This window comes from Panthera tigris, chromosome A2 (genome assembly GCF_018350195.1).
Source record: "Panthera tigris isolate Pti1 chromosome A2, P.tigris_Pti1_mat1.1, whole genome shotgun sequence".
Classification (NCBI taxonomy): Eukaryota; Metazoa; Chordata; class Mammalia; order Carnivora; family Felidae; genus Panthera; species Panthera tigris.
Window position 1 is genome coordinate 93,514,786 of NC_056661.1, and position 22,975 is coordinate 93,537,760.

The window sequence follows — 22,975 nt, forward strand, 5'->3', positions numbered from 1 at the left end:
TTGATATCAATTCTAATATTTCACCTCCCAATGTATTCATTTGGCCATATGATATGAATGCTATGTTTTTTTCCATGATGGAATTTTAACCAGCTTATAATTATGAATGTCACATGACAGTCAGAAAATTCACATATCCAGCGTGCCTGGGTGGCTCAGTTGGTTAAGCTTCCGACTCTTGATTTCAGCTCAGGTCATGATCTCATCATTCATGAGATCAAATCCTGTATCAGTCTCTGTGCTGACATCGTGGAGCCTGCTTGGGATTCTCTCTCTCCCTTCCCCATTCATGCTCCCTCTCAAAATAAATAAATAGACATTAAAAAAAAAAAAAAAAAGAAAATTCACATACCTTTTTTTTTTCCTCCTCTTGACCCTTTTGGAATATTTAGTATGTTTTTAGTGGAAACAGTGACACCCAAACTTCTGCAGAATTGCTGTGCCCTTCTGCTTGTGAATAGGAGTTCATGTCCCTTGTCCAGTCTGAGGTAGGACGTGTTTAGTATTTCATATAGGCAAAGGGCTGGTCTTTTTTTTCCTCCCAGGGGAGGACCTTTAGGCTATGTGGTACTCTTTGCAAATGTTAGGTTCCTTTAAAAATTTTGTTTCTGTTTTTTAAAGCTACCAAATAAACTCTGGTAAATAAAGAGCAAAGTAATATTCTGGGTTTAAATCTCCTTAGAATAATTTTGTGGCAATGTTTTTTCATAGATATGGTAGCCAGTGGCAAAACAGTGCTTCTGTATTAGAAATACGTAAATTCACAAATTTCTACACAGGAGGTGACGTTAAGTATGCTGTTGTGACCCATGTATATTCTTTATTCTATGCTTATTGCTTACTCTGATCCCATTGCTTTAAAAAGATTTTTTTTACATTTATTTATTTTTGAGAGACAGAGAGAGGCAGAACACAAGTGGAGGAGGGGCAGAGAGAGAATGAGACACAGAATCTGAAGCAGGCTCCAGACTCTGAGCTGTCAGCACAGAGCCTGATGCAGGGCTCGAACTCACAAACCGTAAGATCATGACCTGAGCCGAAGTCAGACGCTAAAATGACTGAGCCACCCACGTGCCCCTGATCCCATTACTTTAAAAAATTTTATAAATAAGTTGGGTATACCTTATTGGACAATTTTATTTTAGAGTTCAAATTTATATTAAAGGATTAGCTGAAATTGCCACGATCTTTTGCGGGAAGTTTGAGTAAAAATCTTACACAAGGAATATTGAAATGATTATCACTTGTGGTACTGAGAGTTTGAAACAAATTTAGCTTCTAAAACTCCTGACCTCTCTCACAATCTCAATCTCTTATTTGGCCATACCAGCAGAATCTATCATTTTATGGTTTAGAGCACTGCACCTCAAACTTTTTACATACACACCAATCCCCTGGGGATTTTGTTAAAACACAGGTTCTGACTCAGTAGGACTTAAGGGGGGTGGGCTGAGATCCCAGGCATTGCCAGTGCTGCTGGTCCACTGCAGAATATTAGACAATATTCCAGATAAAATCCTGATTCCCAAAGGTAGCTACATTCCAAAAAACCTATCTATATAGGCCACAGCCAACAATCAAGAGGGCATTTTTGTCCTTACTGTGTGTGTTCACACAGTTCATTAAACTTTATGTTAAATCCATCATTATGGTTTGGATGAAATCAAGAACCTGGAAGTTAGTAAATAAAAGCATCTATCTTTGCAAACCTGTAAGCAGACTGTATCATGTGTATCTAAGTCAGGAATATAATTATAACAGAAGGGAAAGCAACTAACAAATTATTTTAGTAATATATATTAAAGGTTAAGGTGCTGAGAAGACCACGTGAATATTTCATGATAAAACTAGCAAAACAATTATCAAGCCTCTTGGTGGTAAGCCTTGAAGCCCAGTAAGGGTCATAACAAAACTATAGTCACTGAAGTGACATAAAGGAATGTAGTGTCTTCAAGAATCGTCCATTCAACTGTGTCCGTTAGCCAGTGGATTCAGGATTTAAATGAAATTAGGTCAGACCCCAAAGAAGTCAGTAGAAAAATAAGCATTTTTAAATTAAATCACAGTAATAGACATTGAATTCTGGTGAGTAGGAACAACTGGTGAAAGCCTTTTCATTGACTGGAAGAGATCTAGGCTCAGAAGGTGCCTCATTGTTATGTAGGTAGGACTAATTTTTTAACTGGCCTATGTTTAGTTAAAGGGGACAGCTCATAGTAAGGAAAACATTCCATCTTTGAGTAAATATTAACAGAATACCCATTTCATGCCATCTTTTGGGCTTTGGGGAGCCCAATATTTAAAGGAAAGGAAGATAATGATTTCTGTGTTCAAGGTGTTTACAGTCTGGTCACAGAAATATAATGAACACATAATAGAGCAAAACAAAGACCTCCTCCCATCCCAGCAGAATAAACCGAACACATGAAAATAAGTTACACAGTGGTTTATATGAAAGCATGTAAAACAGCATATATTTAAGTGACAGATTATGAAGTACAATCTAAAGATGACGATGTTCTTTTGTGTGGGCATTTTTGGTTGTGTCAGTGACATAAGGACGCGACTGGCATTTAGTAGACAGAGCGAGGGTTGCCAAACATCCTACCATGTGACCTGCTGCATCATGCTGCTTGCAAATAATTTGTCAGCCAAAGGCCCAGGATGCCATCACTGAGAAACAATGCCAGGATTTTGGAGTGAAGGGAGACCCACAGAGACTGGAGAGATCAGGAGAAGTGTTCGTGGTGTGAACCTGGCTGCCTGCTTGCTAAACCTAAAATCTTAAGGGAAATGGAACATAAAAGGAAGCACAAAGAAGTGAATTTATGTGTCTGGCCTAGTTGATCTATTTAAAATCATTTTCAGCTATAAACTGCTGCCTAGAGTTTATAATAGAACAGTCAAGTTTTAGAAGGTATTAAGAGCTATTTACGCCAGCTGTATCATTTTACAGACGAGAAGACTGAGATTCAGAGAGTTTAAGCGACTTAATCTAAGTCGCTATGTGACTTATGTGGGCAGCAGGCTTGCCTGTATGTTTGCTAATGTTCTGAAGGTGATTTTAGGCAAGAGCTTGGTTCCAATAAAACATAGCTGTATGTAAAAATACATTCATGCATATATCCCTTTATGTACATATAGGTAACCCATCCCATATCTTCATGTAACCACACTGCCACCTTTACACCCACACCCACACACACACACACACACCCACCCACACACACACACACACACATACACACATGGACATGCACACATGTGAGAAAAAGATGGCCACAGTCAAAGAGAGTGAACATACTTGTAGATATTGCAAGTTAGGTTAGAGATGAAGGCAGCTGTCAAGGGTTATGATTCCAGTAGCATTAGAAATTCTTCCTACTCACCTCACTAGCTCCCTGCCCACCAGAATACCTTGCCCACCTATGCCTCCATAGCTGAAATTCCTTTTAAAAGGGAATGAAGCTTTTTATTCTATAATGCTTAAAGTTTAAGTAATTCTGGGAGAGGTTATATTTTGGTTTAAGTGTTCAAAAACTTGTAGATGACTGATGATAGCTTTTTTTTTTTAATTATTCTTGGGAGATTTTGAGAGGAGACAGGGAATAGGAGAAGCCCATCAGACTCTCACAGGGTAGTGGATGAGGGGGTAAACAAATATAAGAGGTTGTTTTAGTATCAAGATTTTTGCCTATTTATATTTGCCAGTTTTGTATTGGACCTGTCATGGATGTTTCTATCATGAGTGTCAAAAGACCATGACCTATTTTATTGCCTGATGCATAATACAGTATTTGCTGTGGGTTAGCTTGGAGTCCTTTAAACCAGTTCTTACCCTAATGTCTGTCTTCATGAAGAGTGTGTGGTGAAGAAGTGGACAAGATCACACCATGAACTGAGTAAAATACCGATCACCAGAAAATGGTTGATTCAAGGGGACAATTTTCAGCCTGAATGAATTCACTTGAAATGAATGCCAACCTTAACTGAATTAAGTTGTGCTCTTTCAGATCCACTGCTGTGAGTTTGGTAGACAGTTGTCTGGATTTTACATAGCTCCAAGCTAAAATCATAGGTCAAACTGTGACTTTTGGAGCCTCCAACACTATTTTAATTTCTGACCATTTTTACTGAGTTTTGAGTCTGACAGCTTATGTTCAAACCCCTGTTAATGACATGTGAACTAAAATAATTGATTCCAATGAACACCCAAATTTGTGGATACATCTCTAACCTTGTTTGAATTCCAGGTTCTATTGAATTTACTGGAAAAAAATAAAAGAACAGAAGTTTATTTGGGTATTTGTGATGATTTCTTCTTTTTTCTCTATCTACTACTACCTTGAAACGTCCCTGCTTATGTAAATTTTGTCACTTTAGTTTTCTCATCAACAAGACCAAGGAACAAAAATGCAGTCATAGAGAAGACAAAGCCTTATTCCTGTTAATATTGGAATGTCTGTTATTTCCAGGCAGTACTGATAGCACAACTATTTCCTGTGATGGGCCTTGGGAATGGATACCAAAGGTGTCTTCTTGTGGCCCTGTGAATTGAGAAAACCACTCTTAATTTATGTAAAACTGTTACTTTCCCTGAATTAGCCAAAAACCTTTGCTAGACCCTTCAATTGGAGATTTGAAGGTAAAGGTGCTCTAGGGCTATAAAATAAATAGAAAACACAGTCTTTGCCAATTGGAGAAGATGGTCAAGTTCTTGAGGTTAAAGTATCACAAAAAGAATAATTATAATCCAGGGTATGTAAAATATTGGAGCAAACTAAATGGTGAGTGGGATCTAATCAACAGGAGCGTCTGAGCAAAGGTAATTTTTGAGAAGAGCCTTCTTTAAATGAAGAAGAATTGACATATAATTTTGTATTAGTTTTAGGTGAATAACATAGTGATTTGATATGTATATATACAATGAAATGGTCACCACAATAATTTTAGTCACCATCTGTCACCATACAAAGTTGCTACAATATTATTGACTATATTCCCTATGCTGTACATCCCCATGTCTTATTTTATAATTAAAAGATTGTACCTCTTAATTCCCTTTACCTAGTTTGTCCATCCCCCTACCCGCTTCCTTTCTGGCAACCATCTGTTTGTCTTTTGTATCTGTGAATCTGTTTCTATTTCATTTGTTCCTTTGTTTTGTTTTTTAGATCCCACATATAAGTGAAAACAGACGGTGTTTGTCTTTCCCTGTCTGACTTATTCCACTTAGCATAATACCCTCTAGATTGACTCATATTGTTGCAGATAGCCAGATTTCCTTCTTTTGTATGGCTGAATAATATTCCATGATATTTATATACTTACACTATATATAAAACACCCTCTTTATCCACTCATCTACTGAAGGAGATTTAGGTTGTTTATGTCTCTTGGCTATTGTAAATAATGCTTTGATATATATGGTGTGCATATGTCTTTTTAGACTAGTGTTTTTGTTTTCTTTGGATAAATACCTGGAAGTGGCCTTGCTGGATCATATGGTATTTATAGTTTTAATTTTCTGAGTAATCTCTAAACTGTATTCCACAATGGCTTCAACAAATTAACATTCCCACCAGCAGTGGACAAGAGTTCCCTTTTCTACACATTCTCACCAACACTTGTTATTTCTTGTCTTTTGGATAATAGCCATTCTGACAGGGAAGAAGTGCTATCTCATTGTGGTTTTGATTTGCATTTCCCTTTTCATGTACCTGTAGGCTGTTTCTATGTCTTCTTTGGAAAAATGTTTATTCAGTTTATTAATGGGTTTATTAACCCATATTTTATTCAAATTGTCTTTGGTTTTTATATTGGGTTATATGAGTTCTATAAAGATGTATTTTGGATGTTAATCCCTTATTGGATATATCATTTGTAAATATCTTCTCCCATTTAGTAGGTTATCTTTTTATTTGTTGATGGTATAATAGCTTTTTAGTTTGATGTAATTTCATTTGTTGCCACTTTTGTTCTTGCCTGTGGAAACAGATCTGTCACATTAACAGAACAAAGCATAAAAATCATATGATGCATCTCAGCTGCAGGAAAAGCCTTTGACAAAATTCAACACCCATTTAAGATAAAAATTCTTAAACAAGTGGGTACAGAGGGAATTACCTCAACGTAATAAAAGCAATGTATGACAGACCCACAGCTAACGTCATACTCAAGGTGAAAAGCTGAAAGCTTTTCCTTTAAGATGAGAAACGAGACAAAGATACAAAAAATGCTGACTTGAGGGGCACATGCACCCCTGTGTTTATAGCAGCACTACCAACAATAGCCAAATTATGGAAAGAGCCCAAATGTCCATTGCCTGATGAATGGATAAAGATGTGGTATGTATGTATGTATGTATGTGTACACACACACACACACACACACACACACACACACACACACAGGAATACTACGTGGCGATGAAAAAGAGTTAATCTTGCCATTTACAACAACGTGGATGGAACTAGAGGGTATTATGCTAAGTGAAATAAGTTAGTCAGAGAAAGACAAATACATAATTTCACTCATATGTGGAATTTGAGAAACAAAATAAATAATGTAGGGGAAGGGAAGAAAAAATAAATAAAGAGAGGGAGGCAAACCATAAGAGACTCTCAACTACAGAGAACAAGCTAAAGGTTGCTGGAGGGGTGGTGGGTGGGGGGATGGGTTAAATCAGTGATGGTCATTATGGAGGGCACTTTTTGGGATGAGCACTGGGTGTCATATGTAAGAGATAAATCACTGGGTTCTATTCCTGAACCCAAGACTACACTGTATTTTAACTAGCATGAATTAAAAAAAAAAAGAAGAAACAAAACAAGGATGCCCACTCTTGCCACTTTTATTTAACAGTATTGGAAGTCCTGGCCATAACAATTAGGCAAGAAAAAGAAATAAAAGGCATCCAAATTGGAAAATAAGAAGTAAAACCGTAACTATTTAGAGATGACATGATACTATATATAGAAAATCCTAAACCTTCCACCAAAAATCTATTAGAACTGATAAATGAATTTTGTAAATTTTCAGGATACAAAATCAGTATACAGAAATGTGTTGTGTTTGTATACACTAATAACTATCAGAAAGAGAATTTAAGAAAACAGTCCCATTTACATTTGTGTCAAAAAAACCCCAATAAAATAACTAGGAATAAACTTAACCAAGGAAGTGAAAGACCTAATACTCTAAAAACAGTAAGACATTGATGAAAGAAATTGAAGATGATGCAAATAAATGGAAAGATATACAGTGCTCATGGATTGGAAGTATTAATGTTGTTAAAATGTCTATACTACTCAAAGCAATCTACAGGTTCAGCAAAATCTCTATCAAAATGTCAATGGCATTTTTCATAGTACTAGAATAAATAATACTAAAATTTGTATGGAACCATATATGACCCGAAATAACCAAAACCATTTTGAGAAAGGAGAACAAAGCTGGAGGTTTCACACTCCTAGATTTCAAGCTATACTACAAAGCTATAGTAATTAAAACAGTACAGGACTGGCACAAAACCAGATATATAGATCAATAAAATGTAATAGCCCAGAAATAAATGCCCATTTATATGGTTAGTTAATCTATGACAATGGAGGCAGGAATATACAATGGGAAAAAGTCTGTTTAATAAGTGGGGCTGGGAACACTTGACAGCCACATGCGAAAAAGGAATCTTGAACAATAATATAGTGGGAACATGGCTTGGTGTGGGAGGAATTCTATGATTTGGTGTGCCCTATGTGGAGGGCACTAACAAAGTATATGTAAGGACAGTGAAAGCTGATGGTTACAGAATGTCCAAGGGTCTTCTGTGCCTGGAACATCCTATGGCCTTCGTACTTAGACAAGTGCCTATGTTCTTAAAAAATGTATAGCTGATAAATGCAATTTTGAAAAGCAATTTGTCTCAGTACAGTTAAGCATGGATTACTGACTTAATTAAATTCCCTTAATTTCAAACACTAATTTACTGTGACTGATTATTTTAACATAATTCAGATACCTTAAAGAAAACAAGCACAAATATGATTATTGCAAATTATATTACTCTACTTCTACTCATCCTATTTAAAACACCAACATTGTGGGTTTAATTAATTTTATTATTTCTGTGTGTCTTTTTATACCTTCTCTATACCTTCTATAGGGTTATAGATCCACTTATTTAAATTATTTCCAAGGGGTTTCAGTACTATTTTTTGACTCTTCTTGGGGTGGTGTAATCTTTACAGATCCACAAATAAAACAGAGCCTTCTTAGATAGCAGAGGTTATAGGATCTGAGTAACAACATTGGGGTCTTGGTTGCTTTTTCCAGAGTGATTCAGATCTGAGTCACTGGTTAGCAGTCAGTTGAGTCTTCTTTTGAAGGGTTAAATTTCACTTAGTTATTACAATTTAACTCATTTCCAAAAAATGCCTCCCACTTCAGTTTCACATAAGTTTTCTTTGTAGTCTGGTGTCTCTCCACTAGACATATTCTTTGTAAAACATTGCTTAGGCAACATCACATACTCTTTGGTCTGTTATTAGAGCATGCTGTGTTGCTGCTCTTTCTACACTTGTGCTGCCTAGGGCTCCACAGACCCTGGCCAATCATTCCTGTTTTTGGGGTACAGTTCCTACTTTTTCTAGCACCAGTTGCCTTACTCCTTAATGCAGTTCCATGTATTAAAACCAACCATATCCTATTATATTCATGCTTCTTTTATTTTATAACTGCCCTTTGCCCTTTATATTAACTTCCCTCTTTTGAAATCATATTGAACTCATGGTCTTCCAATAACTCAGCTTGTTCCACTTAACCATAATTTTATTTTTCTGGTGCTGGGCAAATACATAACCACCATTTGGCTATTAGGAATCCCTATAGGCAGACTCCTTTGTCCCTTCTAGCATTGCCCATGACATTTCTAAAAGGATCCTAGTTTTCTGGTAACAGCTGGATATTTCACAGCTGTTTTGTGTTTCCTACCCTGTGAACTAGAGTCAGGTTACTTTCAAGGATTCCTCTTTTTTCATAGTGAAGAATTGGAACATAGACCAAAATCTGGACACCAGGGGGGGTACACATGAAAGTTAGTAAGCCTTCGGAAAACTCTGCCTTTTTGAGGTTATGGAACAGTTCCCATTGATTTTTCCCAATTTGACCTATCATGCTTCTGTCCTTGATTTTTGTTATAGTGTCAGATTATGTGTATCATCAAGACTTTCTACTGCACTGACCATAAGCATTTTGTTGAGGGAACAAAGTGATTCTATTTGGTAGGGGGAATGTTTATTTAGATTGCTGAGAGGCTGTAGAAGGAATCAGATGAAGACTTGCGCAGTAGCACCTGTGTATAATCTGACTTCTAGAATGTTCTTTCATTGCTAGTACTCTTCTCTTCACATAACCTGGGGTTCTTCAATAATTTTATTCAATGAGCTGCCAGAAATTGCAGCTTTCTAGGGGAAATGAGTACTATTCTTAGTTCATCTTGCCTGCACCTTTCTCTAGACCTAACCCTTTCCTCTTTTGGGGGTCTGCAGGGTGAGTCGCCTGACAAGCTCATGAGGTCAACAAGGCTGGTTCCCTATATCTTTATGAAGGATCTGGATCCTACTTTCTTTTCTGCTTGTGGTTAACAGAGGTAGCTAGATCACGTTTAAGTTGTTTGTCCCAAATGTTGGAAACTTGAAACTTTTCCAGAGCGGTCACTCTGCCCTATGTGGAAAATTCAAGTATAGATTACTTTCCTGGATGAAGATACATGTACAAAGCAGGTGCTGATAGTGATGTTATTCACATCAACCCCAGGCAAAATGGAGACCAAGATTAATTGTGTATAAACTTAATTATGTAGAGAACTTGTTTGTGGATGTTATAATGCTGATGGAGTTACATCCTGCAGAAAACTCGTGATATATGGTCATTTACTGATAGTAGTCATAAGAATCATCACTTATTTTCTCCTGAATCTGATACAGTATATCAAATTCAGGAAATGGTATCTGCGACATGTTCCTAAGAACATTCTGCTCAAATATCAAAGTACTTTAAACAATTTCAGTAAAGTAAGCATATTAGTTTTCTAATGCTGTGTAACATATCACCACAAACTTACTACCTTCTTAGCTCAGTTTCTGTAGTCCAGGAGCAACACGGCTGGTTTTTCTGCCCTTGGGCTCACTCAAAATCAAGATGTTGGGCATGGTTGTAGTTCTTACCTGGGGCTCACGATCCTCTCAATCACTGTTGTTGGCAGAAATAATTTTCTTGTGGTTATAACAGGAGCACAGTCCCCATTTTCCTGCTAGTTGTTAGCCAGCGAGCACTCTCAGCTCTTAGAGGCTGCTCACAGTGCTGTGCCGTGTGGTCTCCGTTTCAGTTCACGGCATGAAATGTTTGCTTTCTTCCAGGATGCCCACGTCACATCTCTCTTTTTCTTCGGCGACTAGCTGGAGAAAACTCTCTGCTTTAAAAAAAATTTTTTTTAATGTTTTTATTTATTTTTGAGACAGAGAGAGGCAGAGCATGAGCAGGGGAGGGGCAGAGAGAGAGGGAGACACAGAATCAGAAGCAGGCTCCAGCCTCTGAGCTGTCAGCCCAGAGCCCGACGCGGGGCTTGAACTCACAGACTGTGAGATCATGACCTGAGCCGAAGCCGGATGCTCAACCGACTGAGCCACCCAGGCGCCCCGAAAACTCTCTGCTTTTAAAGAGCTTGCCTCACTAGGTCAGGCCCACTCAGGATAATCTCTCATTTGCCATATCACACAATATAATCATGGGAGTGATCTCATCATATTCACACTCAAAAGGGAGGGGATTATTCAAAGGTGAGAGACATTGCATTTAGGGTATAGTCATGAGCATAGCTGCCTTCCAAAGGTGAGGGACATTAAGTGTCATTTTAAAATTCTGTCACAATGAGCTTGTAGTTAAAAAAATCTTTTGTTAATACATTTTATGCATATACATGTATGTTTATTATTTTTCCTGTCAGGACTGCTGTCTTTCTGACAATAGCTTTTAAATAATAAACGTTTCAGAGATTCGGTACTTTTAGCAACAGAGCCAGACTATTTCTTTGACTCAACTTTCTTAGATCTGATGATAATTAGACAGAACCTTATTGAGCTTTCTTGTGGGCCAGGCACCAGGTGAGGCACTGTAGGAAAAGGGTGCAGTAATGTAGACAACATTCTTGCCTGCATGGAACTGGATAAGAAGATAGTGAGCCTCAAGTGTGTTCTGCTGATGGGATACCTGGAAAATATGGTACTCTGCAAACCGCGATGGGATACTGAAATATTTAAAATTATCATATGAACTACAAACTAACTAGCAAGAAATTATATTATGAATGTAGTAAATAAAATCACAACCATAGGCATGTTTCCACATAAGTATACTATTTCCAAGTAGTTTATTTTATGTTAATGATAGTTTCTACTTGTATTTTGTTGTTTGTTAGTAGATGACAAAAATGATAAATGTGAAGTGCTTAAGAATGTGGGAAATATTTCAGTTCAGAAAATTTTGTTGAAATAGCTTTTTCCTTGGGGCACGTGGGTGGCTCAGTGATTGTGACTCAGAAAGTGATCTCTGGGTTATTGAGATCAAGTCCCATGTCAGGCTCTGACAGCATGGAGACTGCTTGGGATTCTCTCTCCCTCTTTCTCTGCCCCTTTCCCACTTGCCTCTCTCTCTCTCCCTCTCTCTCTCTCTCTCTCTCTCTCTCTCTCTCTTTCTTTCAAGATAAATAAATAAACTTAAAAAAGGAATACTTTTTCATCTTAAAAATTAGGAAAAGGCTGCCACTCTTTGGTTTTAATGGTAGAATACTTTAGAGAGGCTGGTTTTCCTAGGGGCATAGGTCACACTGATGTTTACAATTATCAAGTATGTTATAGTTATATCTATAAAATGAGAGGCTACCTGACTGAACATATAAATAAATGTAGGACCCTTGATATAAAATATGAGGAAGGAGATAAGACCTTACTTGCAGTAGATTCTCTAACAATTTCTCTTATTTAAATTGTATAGACTCAGAGAATTTATCGAGATTTCCAGTCGGAGTCCCTCTGTCTCCTAAACTTCACAAGTAATCTTGTGAGTCTTAGCTTTGTGAGAACTGGTAGCACAAAGAGCAGCAAATGACAGGTTTATATGAGTTTATGCAGTTTCATGAACTTGTTAAGAATTAAGTTTATTCTTTCAACTTTGATGGTGCCCTTAGAACTCTTCTTTCTTCTGCTGACATGATGAAGTGACATTTGTCATTTAGCCTTTGCTAATATTTGTTGCTGTGGCTGTGTTGGTCTCCATGTGTTACCAATTTTTACAGCATAAAGTTCCCCCCTATATCTAGAAAAAGGTTTTCACATATTTTCCTATATAGAGAAAAGCTAATATTCTATGTGATAAAATATATTTTACTAAGATAGTTCAAGGACCTTGAATAAAAAGTAGAATATTGGGTTAAATGGAATGCAGGGTGAACTCTGTAGTCTCCTTTTGCAAAAGTAGGAGATGTTTCTGTGGCATTCTGCTTCCTAGTGCTATCTTCAAGGATAGAGTTGGAGTTCAAATATAGTCACCATTTTCCTGTTATCCGTGTATCAATTCAGTCCACATGTACATCTTTTTATATTATCATTTTATATACATTCCTTACCTCATTTGCTTTATATATGCATATGTAAATCTCCTTTTAAGTTAAGTAAGAAACTGGTAATATTTTATGGCTGAAACAGAGATTAGCTTCTTCCTGAAAGTGTCACAGTCAGTTGAAAGACCCATGAATTGGTTTCTTTTCCTTTTTTCTTTACTCCTCTCAGCCATGTTTTGTAAGTTCTGTATATAGATCCTGCACACATTTTGTCAGAATTATCACTAAATCTGTCTTAAGTCTTTCTAAGACATCTTCAACAGTTTTATGATGATATCCTTCTCATTTGACTTAATTAAAATTCAACCTGTGCTTTGCAGTTGAAATATACTTGTAGGATAGAGCTGCTGCTTAAGATTTAATTAAACTTTTTTTTTGTTTGTTTAAAAAATTTTAAGAAAGGGCATAATTTAGTTAAACATACCTTCCTACTTTAGCAGTTTTCAAAAATTACATTGCCAGATATGTTTATTATGCAATTCAAACAGTACAGGGTCTATAAATAATTAGTAATCTTACCCTTTACCAATTTAGTTCCATATGTCTAGAGGTATCTTATGTTAACAGTTTTGGTGTTTTCTTCTGTACCCTTTACTGTGCTCATACATACATATACATATATTTGTATCTAGATCTGTACTTGTGTGTCTTCATATATATCTGTATCTGTATCTATCTGTATCTATTCACACACTAGACACATGTGCTCCTCATATGGAATCATCCTATATATAACACTCAAATACTTTGAATTTTTCTTTTTAATTGTCCAGGGTTTTCTTAAATGTCTTCTGTTTTCTTGATTTTTAAAATAAAGACATGGAGACTTTTCACAGCAAGAAAAAAAAAACCTTTAAAAGCAGTTTCAGAGTTGCCTTTTCTCTAGAGAGAACAAGAGAGTTTACCTAGCTTCACAAACAAGCCAGAAGCCATAAAGTTATTTAATAAGAACAACAAAGTCTTCAGAGTATAGGAAGAATAAAAGGTTTAGAACATAAAGTGGAAAACAATGGGGCAAAAGTTAGAGAAACTAAAATAAATTGAGAGAGTAGGGCAGGCAGGGTAGGAAGAGAGTGAGGGAAGTTGGGAAGCAAGTAGGGGTCTTGTGGATTTTGAAATGAAAGTTATTCCGTGTATCTCTTTTACAGTATTATTTCTTTGCATCCATTAGTTTTGATATTAGAAAAAAAACACTGTTTTCAATTTTTCAACATCTCTAACCATTAGTTCTTTTATATGCTCAAGTTTTAGATTCCAGTTTGGAGATGAATTTAGGATGGGGACAGATGTACTTTTGAAAAACATGATGACCTTTTTCTCTAGCTGTGTTAGCTGCTTCTATGATGACCCATCAGTTAAAATGCCCATCTAACTTCGCTCAACTGATTTTTTTAAAAAACAATTATTATTAAGGCAAGTTGTCCAACTTCCTAATGATTCAGAGTAATCCCACTTGCAGGCAGATGGTAAAACATGTGATGGGGTTCAAGAACCTTCTTAGGTCACTAGTAGTCTGAACCTTAAGCTTCTTATTTTATGGATAGCGTTTTTAGTGTCTGCCCTAAATGAATATAAGCATAATGATTATGAAGAATTTTTCATATTGGGATTTAAGCTGGTATAGTTTTTAGAATGTGGCCTTTCTGGGTATTTCCTGAAATGGAAATTGGCATGCTTTCTAGAATAATAAATTGCGTGTTCAGTGATATTAAAATTTCAGTGGAGAGTTCTGAATTTGTTTTTCTTCTTTCCTAGATATGTGTCACAAAGATGTCTACACGGAACTGCCAGGGAATGGACTCAGTGATCAAACCCCTGGACACAATTCCTGAGGATAAAAAAGTCAGGGTTCAGAGGACACAGAGCACCTTTGACCCATTTGAGAAACCAGCTAATCAAGTAAAGAGGGTGCATTCCGAGAACAATGCTTGCATTAACTTCAAGTCCTCCTCCACTGGCAAAGAGTCACCAAAAGTTAGGCGGCACTCCAGCCCCAGCTCGGTAAGTACAGTCTTCTTTATCAGCAGGGAAACCGCAGTATCCGTCTTAGAGTTGTACCTTGCTGTGCTGGAAGAGGGCAAGAGGCTTTATCAGTGCATGATTATGCATTCTCTCACAGGGTGGTTTAATGTTTTGGGGGAGAGAGAGAGCACGCAATCTATATACAGACTCTTTATTCATAAGGACCCAGCAGGCAAATGACAGATGATTCAACTTATTTTTGGAAAATTCTTTTTTTTTTCCTAGTTGTTTCCAGGTAGAGGAATTTGTAATTAAAGATCCTTTGCTATTTCAAACCCTTGCAAAGGATATTGAACTTCCCTGTTTTTGTGGGCAGTAAAGATAGATTTAAGTTTGGCAAATTCACAAATGACAAAGAATGTCACTTCAGAATTCGTGTTAAATTTTGTTCACTTGTCTTATACGAGTTTGTTTTCAGTGCAAATATTTTAAAATTTAAGAGGTAGATGTTGAAATTGATCTTTTAAAAAAAATGTTTATTTTGAGAGACACAAAGAGAGAGGGCACTAGCAGAGGGAAGGGGAGAGAGAGAGGGAGAGAGAATCCCAAGCAGGCTTCACTCTGTCAGCACAGAGCCCGATGTGGGGCTCTGTCTTACAAACTGTGAGATCACAACCTGAGCCTAAATCAGGAGTCGGGCATTTAACCAACTGAGCCCCCCAACACCCCAAAATTGATCTTCTTAAAGAGAAATCCTATTCATCATATTGAAATTTTCTAAACTCACACTGTATTAAGGCAAGTCCTGCCTTTAGACTTAAGGAGGTATAATGTTTTGAGGTGAATGCTGCTTTTTGACTGTAAAATATTTACTGAAACTTATATTCCCAAAACTGGCCTGTGTTTAACCTTCTAAAAAACCTTATGATCTTTTAAAATTAAGTAGTTTTCAGGTGTGCATGAGTGGCTTAGTTGACTAAGCGTCCTATTCTTGGTTTCGTCTCAGGTTATGATCTCAGTTTGTGAGTTCGAGACCCATGTCAGGCTCTGTGCTGGCAGTGCAGAGCCCACTTGGGATTCTCTCTTTTCCTCTCTCTCTGTCCCTCCTCCACTTGTGCTCCCTCCCTCCCTCCCTCTCTAAATAAATATCAAAAAATTTTAAAAATTAATTTTCAAATTTAACTTACAGTTAAGAACCTTTGAGTGATGTTCTAACAGTTTAAAAGCTAAGAGGAGAATGCTAAGAGAATTTTGATTCTATTATCTTGCTAAGAACCATGCCATTTCACAAATATTAAATATTAAATTTGATGAGGGTAAAACAGAGCCAGAAATGTCAACTGCTAGGAAAGTATTGACACTTGTGTGACACTGCACAAATCTTGTCACATTTTGTGTTAATGAAGCTGAAATAAATACTATCAATGCAGCATTTGTTAGGATCACTGATTATCTGTTTGTTTGTTTGTTTTTTTTCCTCAAACTGGCCTGTGAGTGCAAGGTAACATCTATCTAGGTCATAGATATATCCCTAACTCCTGGGAGAACTTTTAGTGGCATTTAGAAGGAATGAAAGAAGTTGTTGAAAATGATTAAGCCTATGTTATGGAAAGAGAATTATATGTGTTTTACTCTATAGTTATCTTCATGCTATTACATGTCAGGGCACCTGGGTGGCTCAGTCAGTTAAACATCCGCCTCTTGATTTCAGCTCTGGTTGTGATCTCATGATTTGTGAGATTGAGTCCTGTGTCAGGCTCCGCACTCTCAACACGGAGCCTGCTTGAGATTCTCTCTCTTCCTCTCTCTCTCTGTTTCTCCCCCACTCATGTGTGTTCTCTTTCAAAATATATAAATAAGCATTAAAAAGTATTATTATATGTCAGCCTTTAAATGGTGCATAGAAACTGGCATTTTTAGATATTACAATGTGGCATATTTATACTAAAAAATTATTTCCTGTTTACCTGAAATTTAAATTTAACTAGTTGTCCTGTATTTTATCTGTAATACTAGTTATAATCTACTGGTAAGTTACTTCTTTTGTTGCTTAGATTCTTCCTACTTTAGTCATTGGGAACTCATTTAGGTTGGGTCCTGTGTCCTTTTGAGATGTCTTCATCCCTCTGTTTTTTGAGTACTTCCTTACTTTCTGATCCTACAAGACACTTTTGACTTATGTTGTATTTTCCCAGCCCCAGACCTAAAACTAGCCATTCTCCAAAGAATCTCAGTTCCTTTTACTGGAAAGTGGTATTTAGAAACCAAGATGTGGGTGCTGGGTATGCTTGTTGCTACTAGGGGTCATGTGGTTTTAAAAGTCATTGTGTCTGTTGCACTATGAATGATAACAATGGGGTTTCAATATTTTTAATATTTAATAAGGAATTAATTTCAATTCTTATTAAGGAAAGTTGAGTCTTGCTTAATGCTTCTGGTATCTCTTTCTCTCTAAAGCTAAATTTTATCTTTATTAAAGTAATGCTTGAACATAGCTTAGAAGATCAAATAGAGGAGTCTGGGAGTATTGCAGTGGAATAGATTTTGAACTCCTCTTGTGATTGGAACAACGAGTAGAGTAAAACCAAAACCAGTGGATAATGACAACAAATACAGGTGAAAATGTAACTCATGAACCTTAAAATAGGAGTGAGGGGAACACATTAATAGTTTTCAGAACTGCGTGGTATCAGAAAGTGTGAGATTGGAAGCTCAGGGAAAGCTGTGTCAGAGAAAGCCCCCATTACCGTTATGATCAGGTACACACTGCAGCTTGTTGGGTCATTCTTAGGACAGTGATAGCAGCAACTGGGAGGGACTTGGATTGCTTCTGTGAGTAGATGAATGCAAGGAGACCATGGTGGTCTACTGATATTAGAGTGGTCTGCTGGCCTTTTTGTGACTTCTCTAGAAAGCCAAATTGAAGCACCTTTCCAGGACAGATCCCTGTACTGAATAGAAGTGTTGAAGTAGACTTCTGTGCAGGTCACGTTCAACAGGGACAGAGGAAATGGATGATCCAGAACGAAGTGTTGGGGCAAAACAGATGGGGGAAGAGTGTGTGCTAGATTTTCTTAATTTTTTTAACTTCATGAAAAAGATGAAAGAACTTTATTCTAGGAAGCTAGAAAAGGTATCTTGGCCACACCCCTATCTTAAACTACTGAATAGTTCATTTTGCTAAAACTAGCCAATAGAAAAATTATTGGTTAAATCCCATACAAAACTATGAAAAAAAAAAAAAGAAAAAAGAGCAGAGTAGCATGTTTAAAGATAATGAAAGCAACCTAGGAGGTGAAATTATCTTTATTTGCAGATTTTTGATGACATATCTGGAAAGTCCAAAGGAATCAATGGAAATACTCTAAGCAATTGGAAAAATTAGAGATATGATGTTATAAATTAACATACGAAACCCAAGAGAAATCTTTATAAAAACAAGAATCATTGTTGAAAACTGGTAAAAAAGCAAATGACTAAGCATTTATTTTCTGTGATTCCTATATAAAATTTACCTCAGATTTACCTAGTTTTGATGGGGGAGGGTGAATTTCTCTTTTAGAAATAATCCCACTAATAAATAAAGAAAGGATCGTGTCTTTAGGAATCACAATTTGGTAATCCCTGACAAGTTAATATATATAGGTAATGATTGTCAATACCTACTAACATCACCAAAAGAGAGACAGCCAAACATTATGATGTCCTAGTGGAAGTTAACACAAAACACCAACAAAATTAAACCTGAATCTGAACAAGCCTCTAGATTTGGGAGAGGATTTTCTCTGCTATGTCTTATCCCCAAATATATTTCCTCTACTTTTTGGCTTTTAATAAGTAGTATCTGCCATCTTATGATGCTATAAATGCTGTTCATAGCAAGACAACATGATATACTATGATTAAATTTCCTTCCTTGAATACCTTTTTTTTTAATGTTTATTTTTGAGAGAGTGCAAGTGGGGGATGGGCAGAAACAGGGGATAGAGAATCCAAAGTGGGCTCTGCGCTGACAGCAGTGAGTCTGATGTGAGTGAGGCTTGAATTCATGAACCCTGAGATCATGACCTGAGCCAAAGTAGGATGCTCAACCTACTGAGCACCCTAGGTGACCCTTGAATAACTTTTTTTTAAAGTTTATTTATTCTGAGTGAGAGAGAGAGAAAGCAAGAGGGGGAGAGGCAGAGTCCCAAGCAGGCTTCATGCTGTTAGTGCAGAGCCTGACTCAGGGTTCAGTCTTACCATACATGTGATCATGACCTGAGCTGAAATTAAGAACGGGACGCTCATCCAACTGAGCCACCCAGCCACGCTGTTCCATGAATAACTTTTTAAAATTTATTTTTTCTTGACATATAGTTGTTCACACAATGTTACATTAGTTTTAGGTGTACAACAAAGTGATTCAACAACTCTATCCTTCTTTGGATAACTTTTAGATTTTCTTAGTCATAATTGCCTCCTATGAATTATTATAATTACAATCACAAATTGAGGTTCCAGACTATCTGGTAACATTATAAAACTTCTGAAACAAATCAGAATCAAGGAACCTGTCAGTTTTTCTTCCCCCTGAGATTGTCCTTGATGTTGTCATTCCTTCTAATCCAGTCTGGACTAGTTGATCTCCAAGCCTGCTGTCCTGAGGCTTCCCTTCACCATCTTCTTGAGAAGTTTCTTTTCCATCATTTTTGTGTTAAATACCTAAGCTCTGGGTTATATGTCTTGTTCTTGGTTTATGTCATTGCCATACACCTATGCTTTTATTCATACTTGGCAACTTGATTAATAATCTGTGTTTAGGATTCTAGCTTAGAAAATAAATTTTTTCATAGCCTTTTGAAGACATTGCTTTGTCCCTATATTGTTATTTAAAGCCATAGACTATTCTGATTCCTAATTCATTCTTTGTGATCTGCTTTTTTTCTTTATGGAAACTTCTAAGACTTTCCTTTCATCCCTGATGTGTACCTTTTTCTTGGGACTTAGGGGATCTTTTCAATTTTGAAATTAATTTCTTTCAATTTCAGAAAATATTGTTTTATTGTATATTCATTTTCTTTTTGATTTCCTCTGCTTTATGGATATTTAAAAAAATTTTAACACTTCAGTTAAATTTTTAATTGTTGCTGACATTTACTTCCAGAAGCTCTTTCTTATTCCTAAGTTCTTTTTAAAATCAACCTGTTCAGCGGCATCTGGGTGGCTTAGTTAAACATCCAACTTTGGCTCTGGTCATCTCACAGTTCATGGGTTCGAGCCCTGCATTGGGCTCTGTGCTGACAGCTCAGAGCCTGGAGCCTGCTTTGGATTCTGTGTCACCCCCTGTCTCTGCCCCTCCCCCTCTCATACTCTGTCTCTTTCTCTCTGAAAAATATACAAACATTAAAAAAAATTTTTTAATGAATCTGTTCTTTTTCAATGAATAATATGTTGCCTCATATGTTTTTGAAGATACTAAACATAGCTTAGAGAAATTTTGAGGAATTATTTTACTATACTTCCTGAATTATCTCCAGTTTCCTTTGAGTTCTTTGTTTCTGTTTGTTTGTTTTGGTCTCTGCCTTGCCTGTTAAGATTTTTAATTTTGGTGAGTCTAGATCATGCCTTTGGATAGAACTGTTGGCTGAGTTCATATTATGAGTAATGTACAAACAAGTTGATAGGAAGTTCTTTGTGCCATCAGTGCTTGTCAACAGGCAGGGCTCAGCATAGGCAATAGCAGTAAAGACCTAGTCATTTCATAGGAAGGCTATCACATGTCAGGATCAATCCATCTTTTTCCTTGGCTGAGTAAACTTACAGATCTATTTTTTAGGATACAAAAGCCTAACTGCTATTTTTCTGAGATGTTCAAGTGTCTCCCAGTGTCTCCCAGTTCTGCACAGGCTGTCTTGTGCTTTGTTTTCATTCAGTATGGCTCTTCATCCTGATTTCCACTGTGCTTGGTGTCTGTCCCAGTTCTGAGCCTGTCTGGTTCACCCTTTTCAGAGAATAAGCCTCTGCAGGGATCAGGGAAGGGCAGACACCTGATCCAGAAAGTCAAGTTCCTGGGAAAGGACCTGTTTCTTAAACTCATTCCAACTAAGCACTTTGTTTTTGGCCCCTCGTTAAAGTTCAGCTTCTAATTCTTGAGTGTTTCTGGAATTCTGGAGTATGAACTGAGTTTGTTCTTAATTGGTTTACGCCTTTGGTCATCGTCCTAGTCAGTGACCTACCATCCATTTGCCTCCAGTCTCCTAATTTTTGTTTGTATCTATCTTGTCTGCAATCTTCTTCTTACTATTCTGTTTGCCCTTGTGAGTTATAACTTGACTGTCAATTTAGTACAGATTGGTGAGGGGGAGAGATTAATACCTGTGTTAAAACTACTATGTTTAACTAGAAATTTATACTGATTCTCTCCTATTGTTAACTTCGTTTAGATTCTCTTTCCTGAGTTTCTTACTGGGCTTACCCTTTCCTGTTCTTCCCTGGGAAGTCTTTCTTATATATCAGGCCACTTACTTTGTGTGGAAACTGCTTTGCTTCTTTTCTTTATAGGGGTTTTTGCCTCCATTCAATATGCCTTGGAAAAAATGTCTTTGTTCTTTTCTCCTCAAGCTGGAAATGGTTTCTTTTCCTCTTTAGAATGATGCTGTAATATTCTGTTTTATTCGGAGTCCTTTTTACCTACAACCTTTTTGTTCTCTCCCCTATTGCGATGGAAGAGGGTATTTTATGATACTGTCTCTCTCTCTCTCTCTCTCTCTCTCTCTCTCTCTCTCTCTCTCTTTTAAATGGAAAGACTATTTTCCTTTGGATTCTTCTTCATTGGGCAGAAAATGGAGGCAGTAACAATTTTTGTGTTTTGCCACTTTATATGCCATCTGATAGTGTATGGGTTTGATTGTTTCACACCCACTGGCATGGGTTTTAGGACAGATATTATTATAAAGATTTGTAAAGGCTGATAGGCATCAGAACACTCCCTTTACCCAAGAGCCAGCAGGTTTAATGCCATATCTTTATTTTATTGTTATTTTTTGATGTATTAGTTATCTTGAATAGGCCTCAAGGGCACAGTTGAGAACGAGGGAGAAAGTGAACAGAAGTGGCATGGTGCTGAGCCTGTATTTTAGTGAGGAAAACAGGGTACCATTCCTGTCTCTTGGAAATACTGTGGTAGATATATTGTGTAATGCCACGTCTTCCCAACTGGGTATATATCTCTGCACTGACATTACTGGTCATTGTCTATGTTAGGAATCATGACTGACATCAAGAAGCCAAGAGGACCTTGATCACGGAGACCATCACATTCACCTGTACTTCCTGAATTTGTCTAGATAGTGGCACTTTAAAATTCAGGCAGGATCTAAAGAATGTGATTTTAATTGAATTGGTATCTTTCAAGAGGTAATTTGACAGATTTTATTTATTTCAGACATTAATCTTGAGTGCCCACTCTTCCTGGGTCTAGTCCCTGGGTAGCATTTAATACTGTCACTGACAAGACAAGCTTTCCTTCCCCTTTTCCTCCCACCTCCTCCAACCCAGCTGTGCTCCTCAATGGCTAGAGCTATTGGAAGTGCTATGGGACATTGCCTTTCTTGCTAGCCCAATTTAGAAGGGATTTCATTAAGCTGTGTTATCATAAGCTAAGCTTAAAGAGAACATATTTTCAGAAATTCATATTTAGATTAAGGTCCTCTTTATGTTCCACCAAGTCCTCCAAATTTGTCTCCTCCCATCTCCAGAAAAATCTATATCCCATGATAGTCAGGCCCAATCTGAAGAGAGGGGAAGAAGGTGCAAACATGAGAAACATGAGAGTCCTACTTTAGTTCTCAGGTGTTTATCCTTGGGGGGAGCGGGGGTGGGTCTTATCTTGGCATTGCCTTCTTCTTGTGGGGACTTGAACATTTCCAGATAGAACCAAGCCCCCTTGTCATGATGTAACCACCTGTGGTGCTTGGATCTATCTCTCTGTGTGGCATCTAGATCTATTTTGTAACCAAGTTATCCATCAAGTGTGGATTACTTTAGTGTGACTGTGTAATAGGGCTAGAAATACAGGATGATAGAGCCTCTTTCTGAAATCAAAGGCAGAAAAAAAATGAGCAAAGGCATATTTCACTTGAAATTCTCATTTAACAAGGCTACGTGGTTCTGATTGAATCCTTCCCACCTTACCCTCACATCCACTCTCAAAATTATAGTATAATACAGTAGTAGTGCAGTGATTGTTATTGTGGTTTGCCTGCAATTTAGGGCATCATCAGTAATGCTAAGCAAGGGGTTATTTATGAAGGTTAAAATCATTTTCAGTGAATTCAGTATGAAATTCCAGACATT

General features: G+C 37.1%; 1 protein-coding gene across 4 annotated transcripts in view; it reads left to right on the forward strand.

Annotated features, from left to right (window-relative positions):
- Positions 1–22,975, forward strand: part of CDK14 (cyclin dependent kinase 14) — a 600,313-nt gene that overhangs the window by 117,538 nt on the left and 459,800 nt on the right. For all 4 annotated transcript variants that reach the window (XR_006211062.1, XM_042966088.1, XM_042966101.1 and 1 more), the window contains exon 3: positions 14,432–14,677. Coding sequence is in view for 3 of the 4 variants with exons in the window: in XM_042966088.1 (XP_042822022.1) it covers positions 14,432–14,677 (246 nt within the window). In the remaining variant the exon portion in view is untranslated. The remainder of the gene's footprint in view (positions 1–14,431; positions 14,678–22,975) is intronic.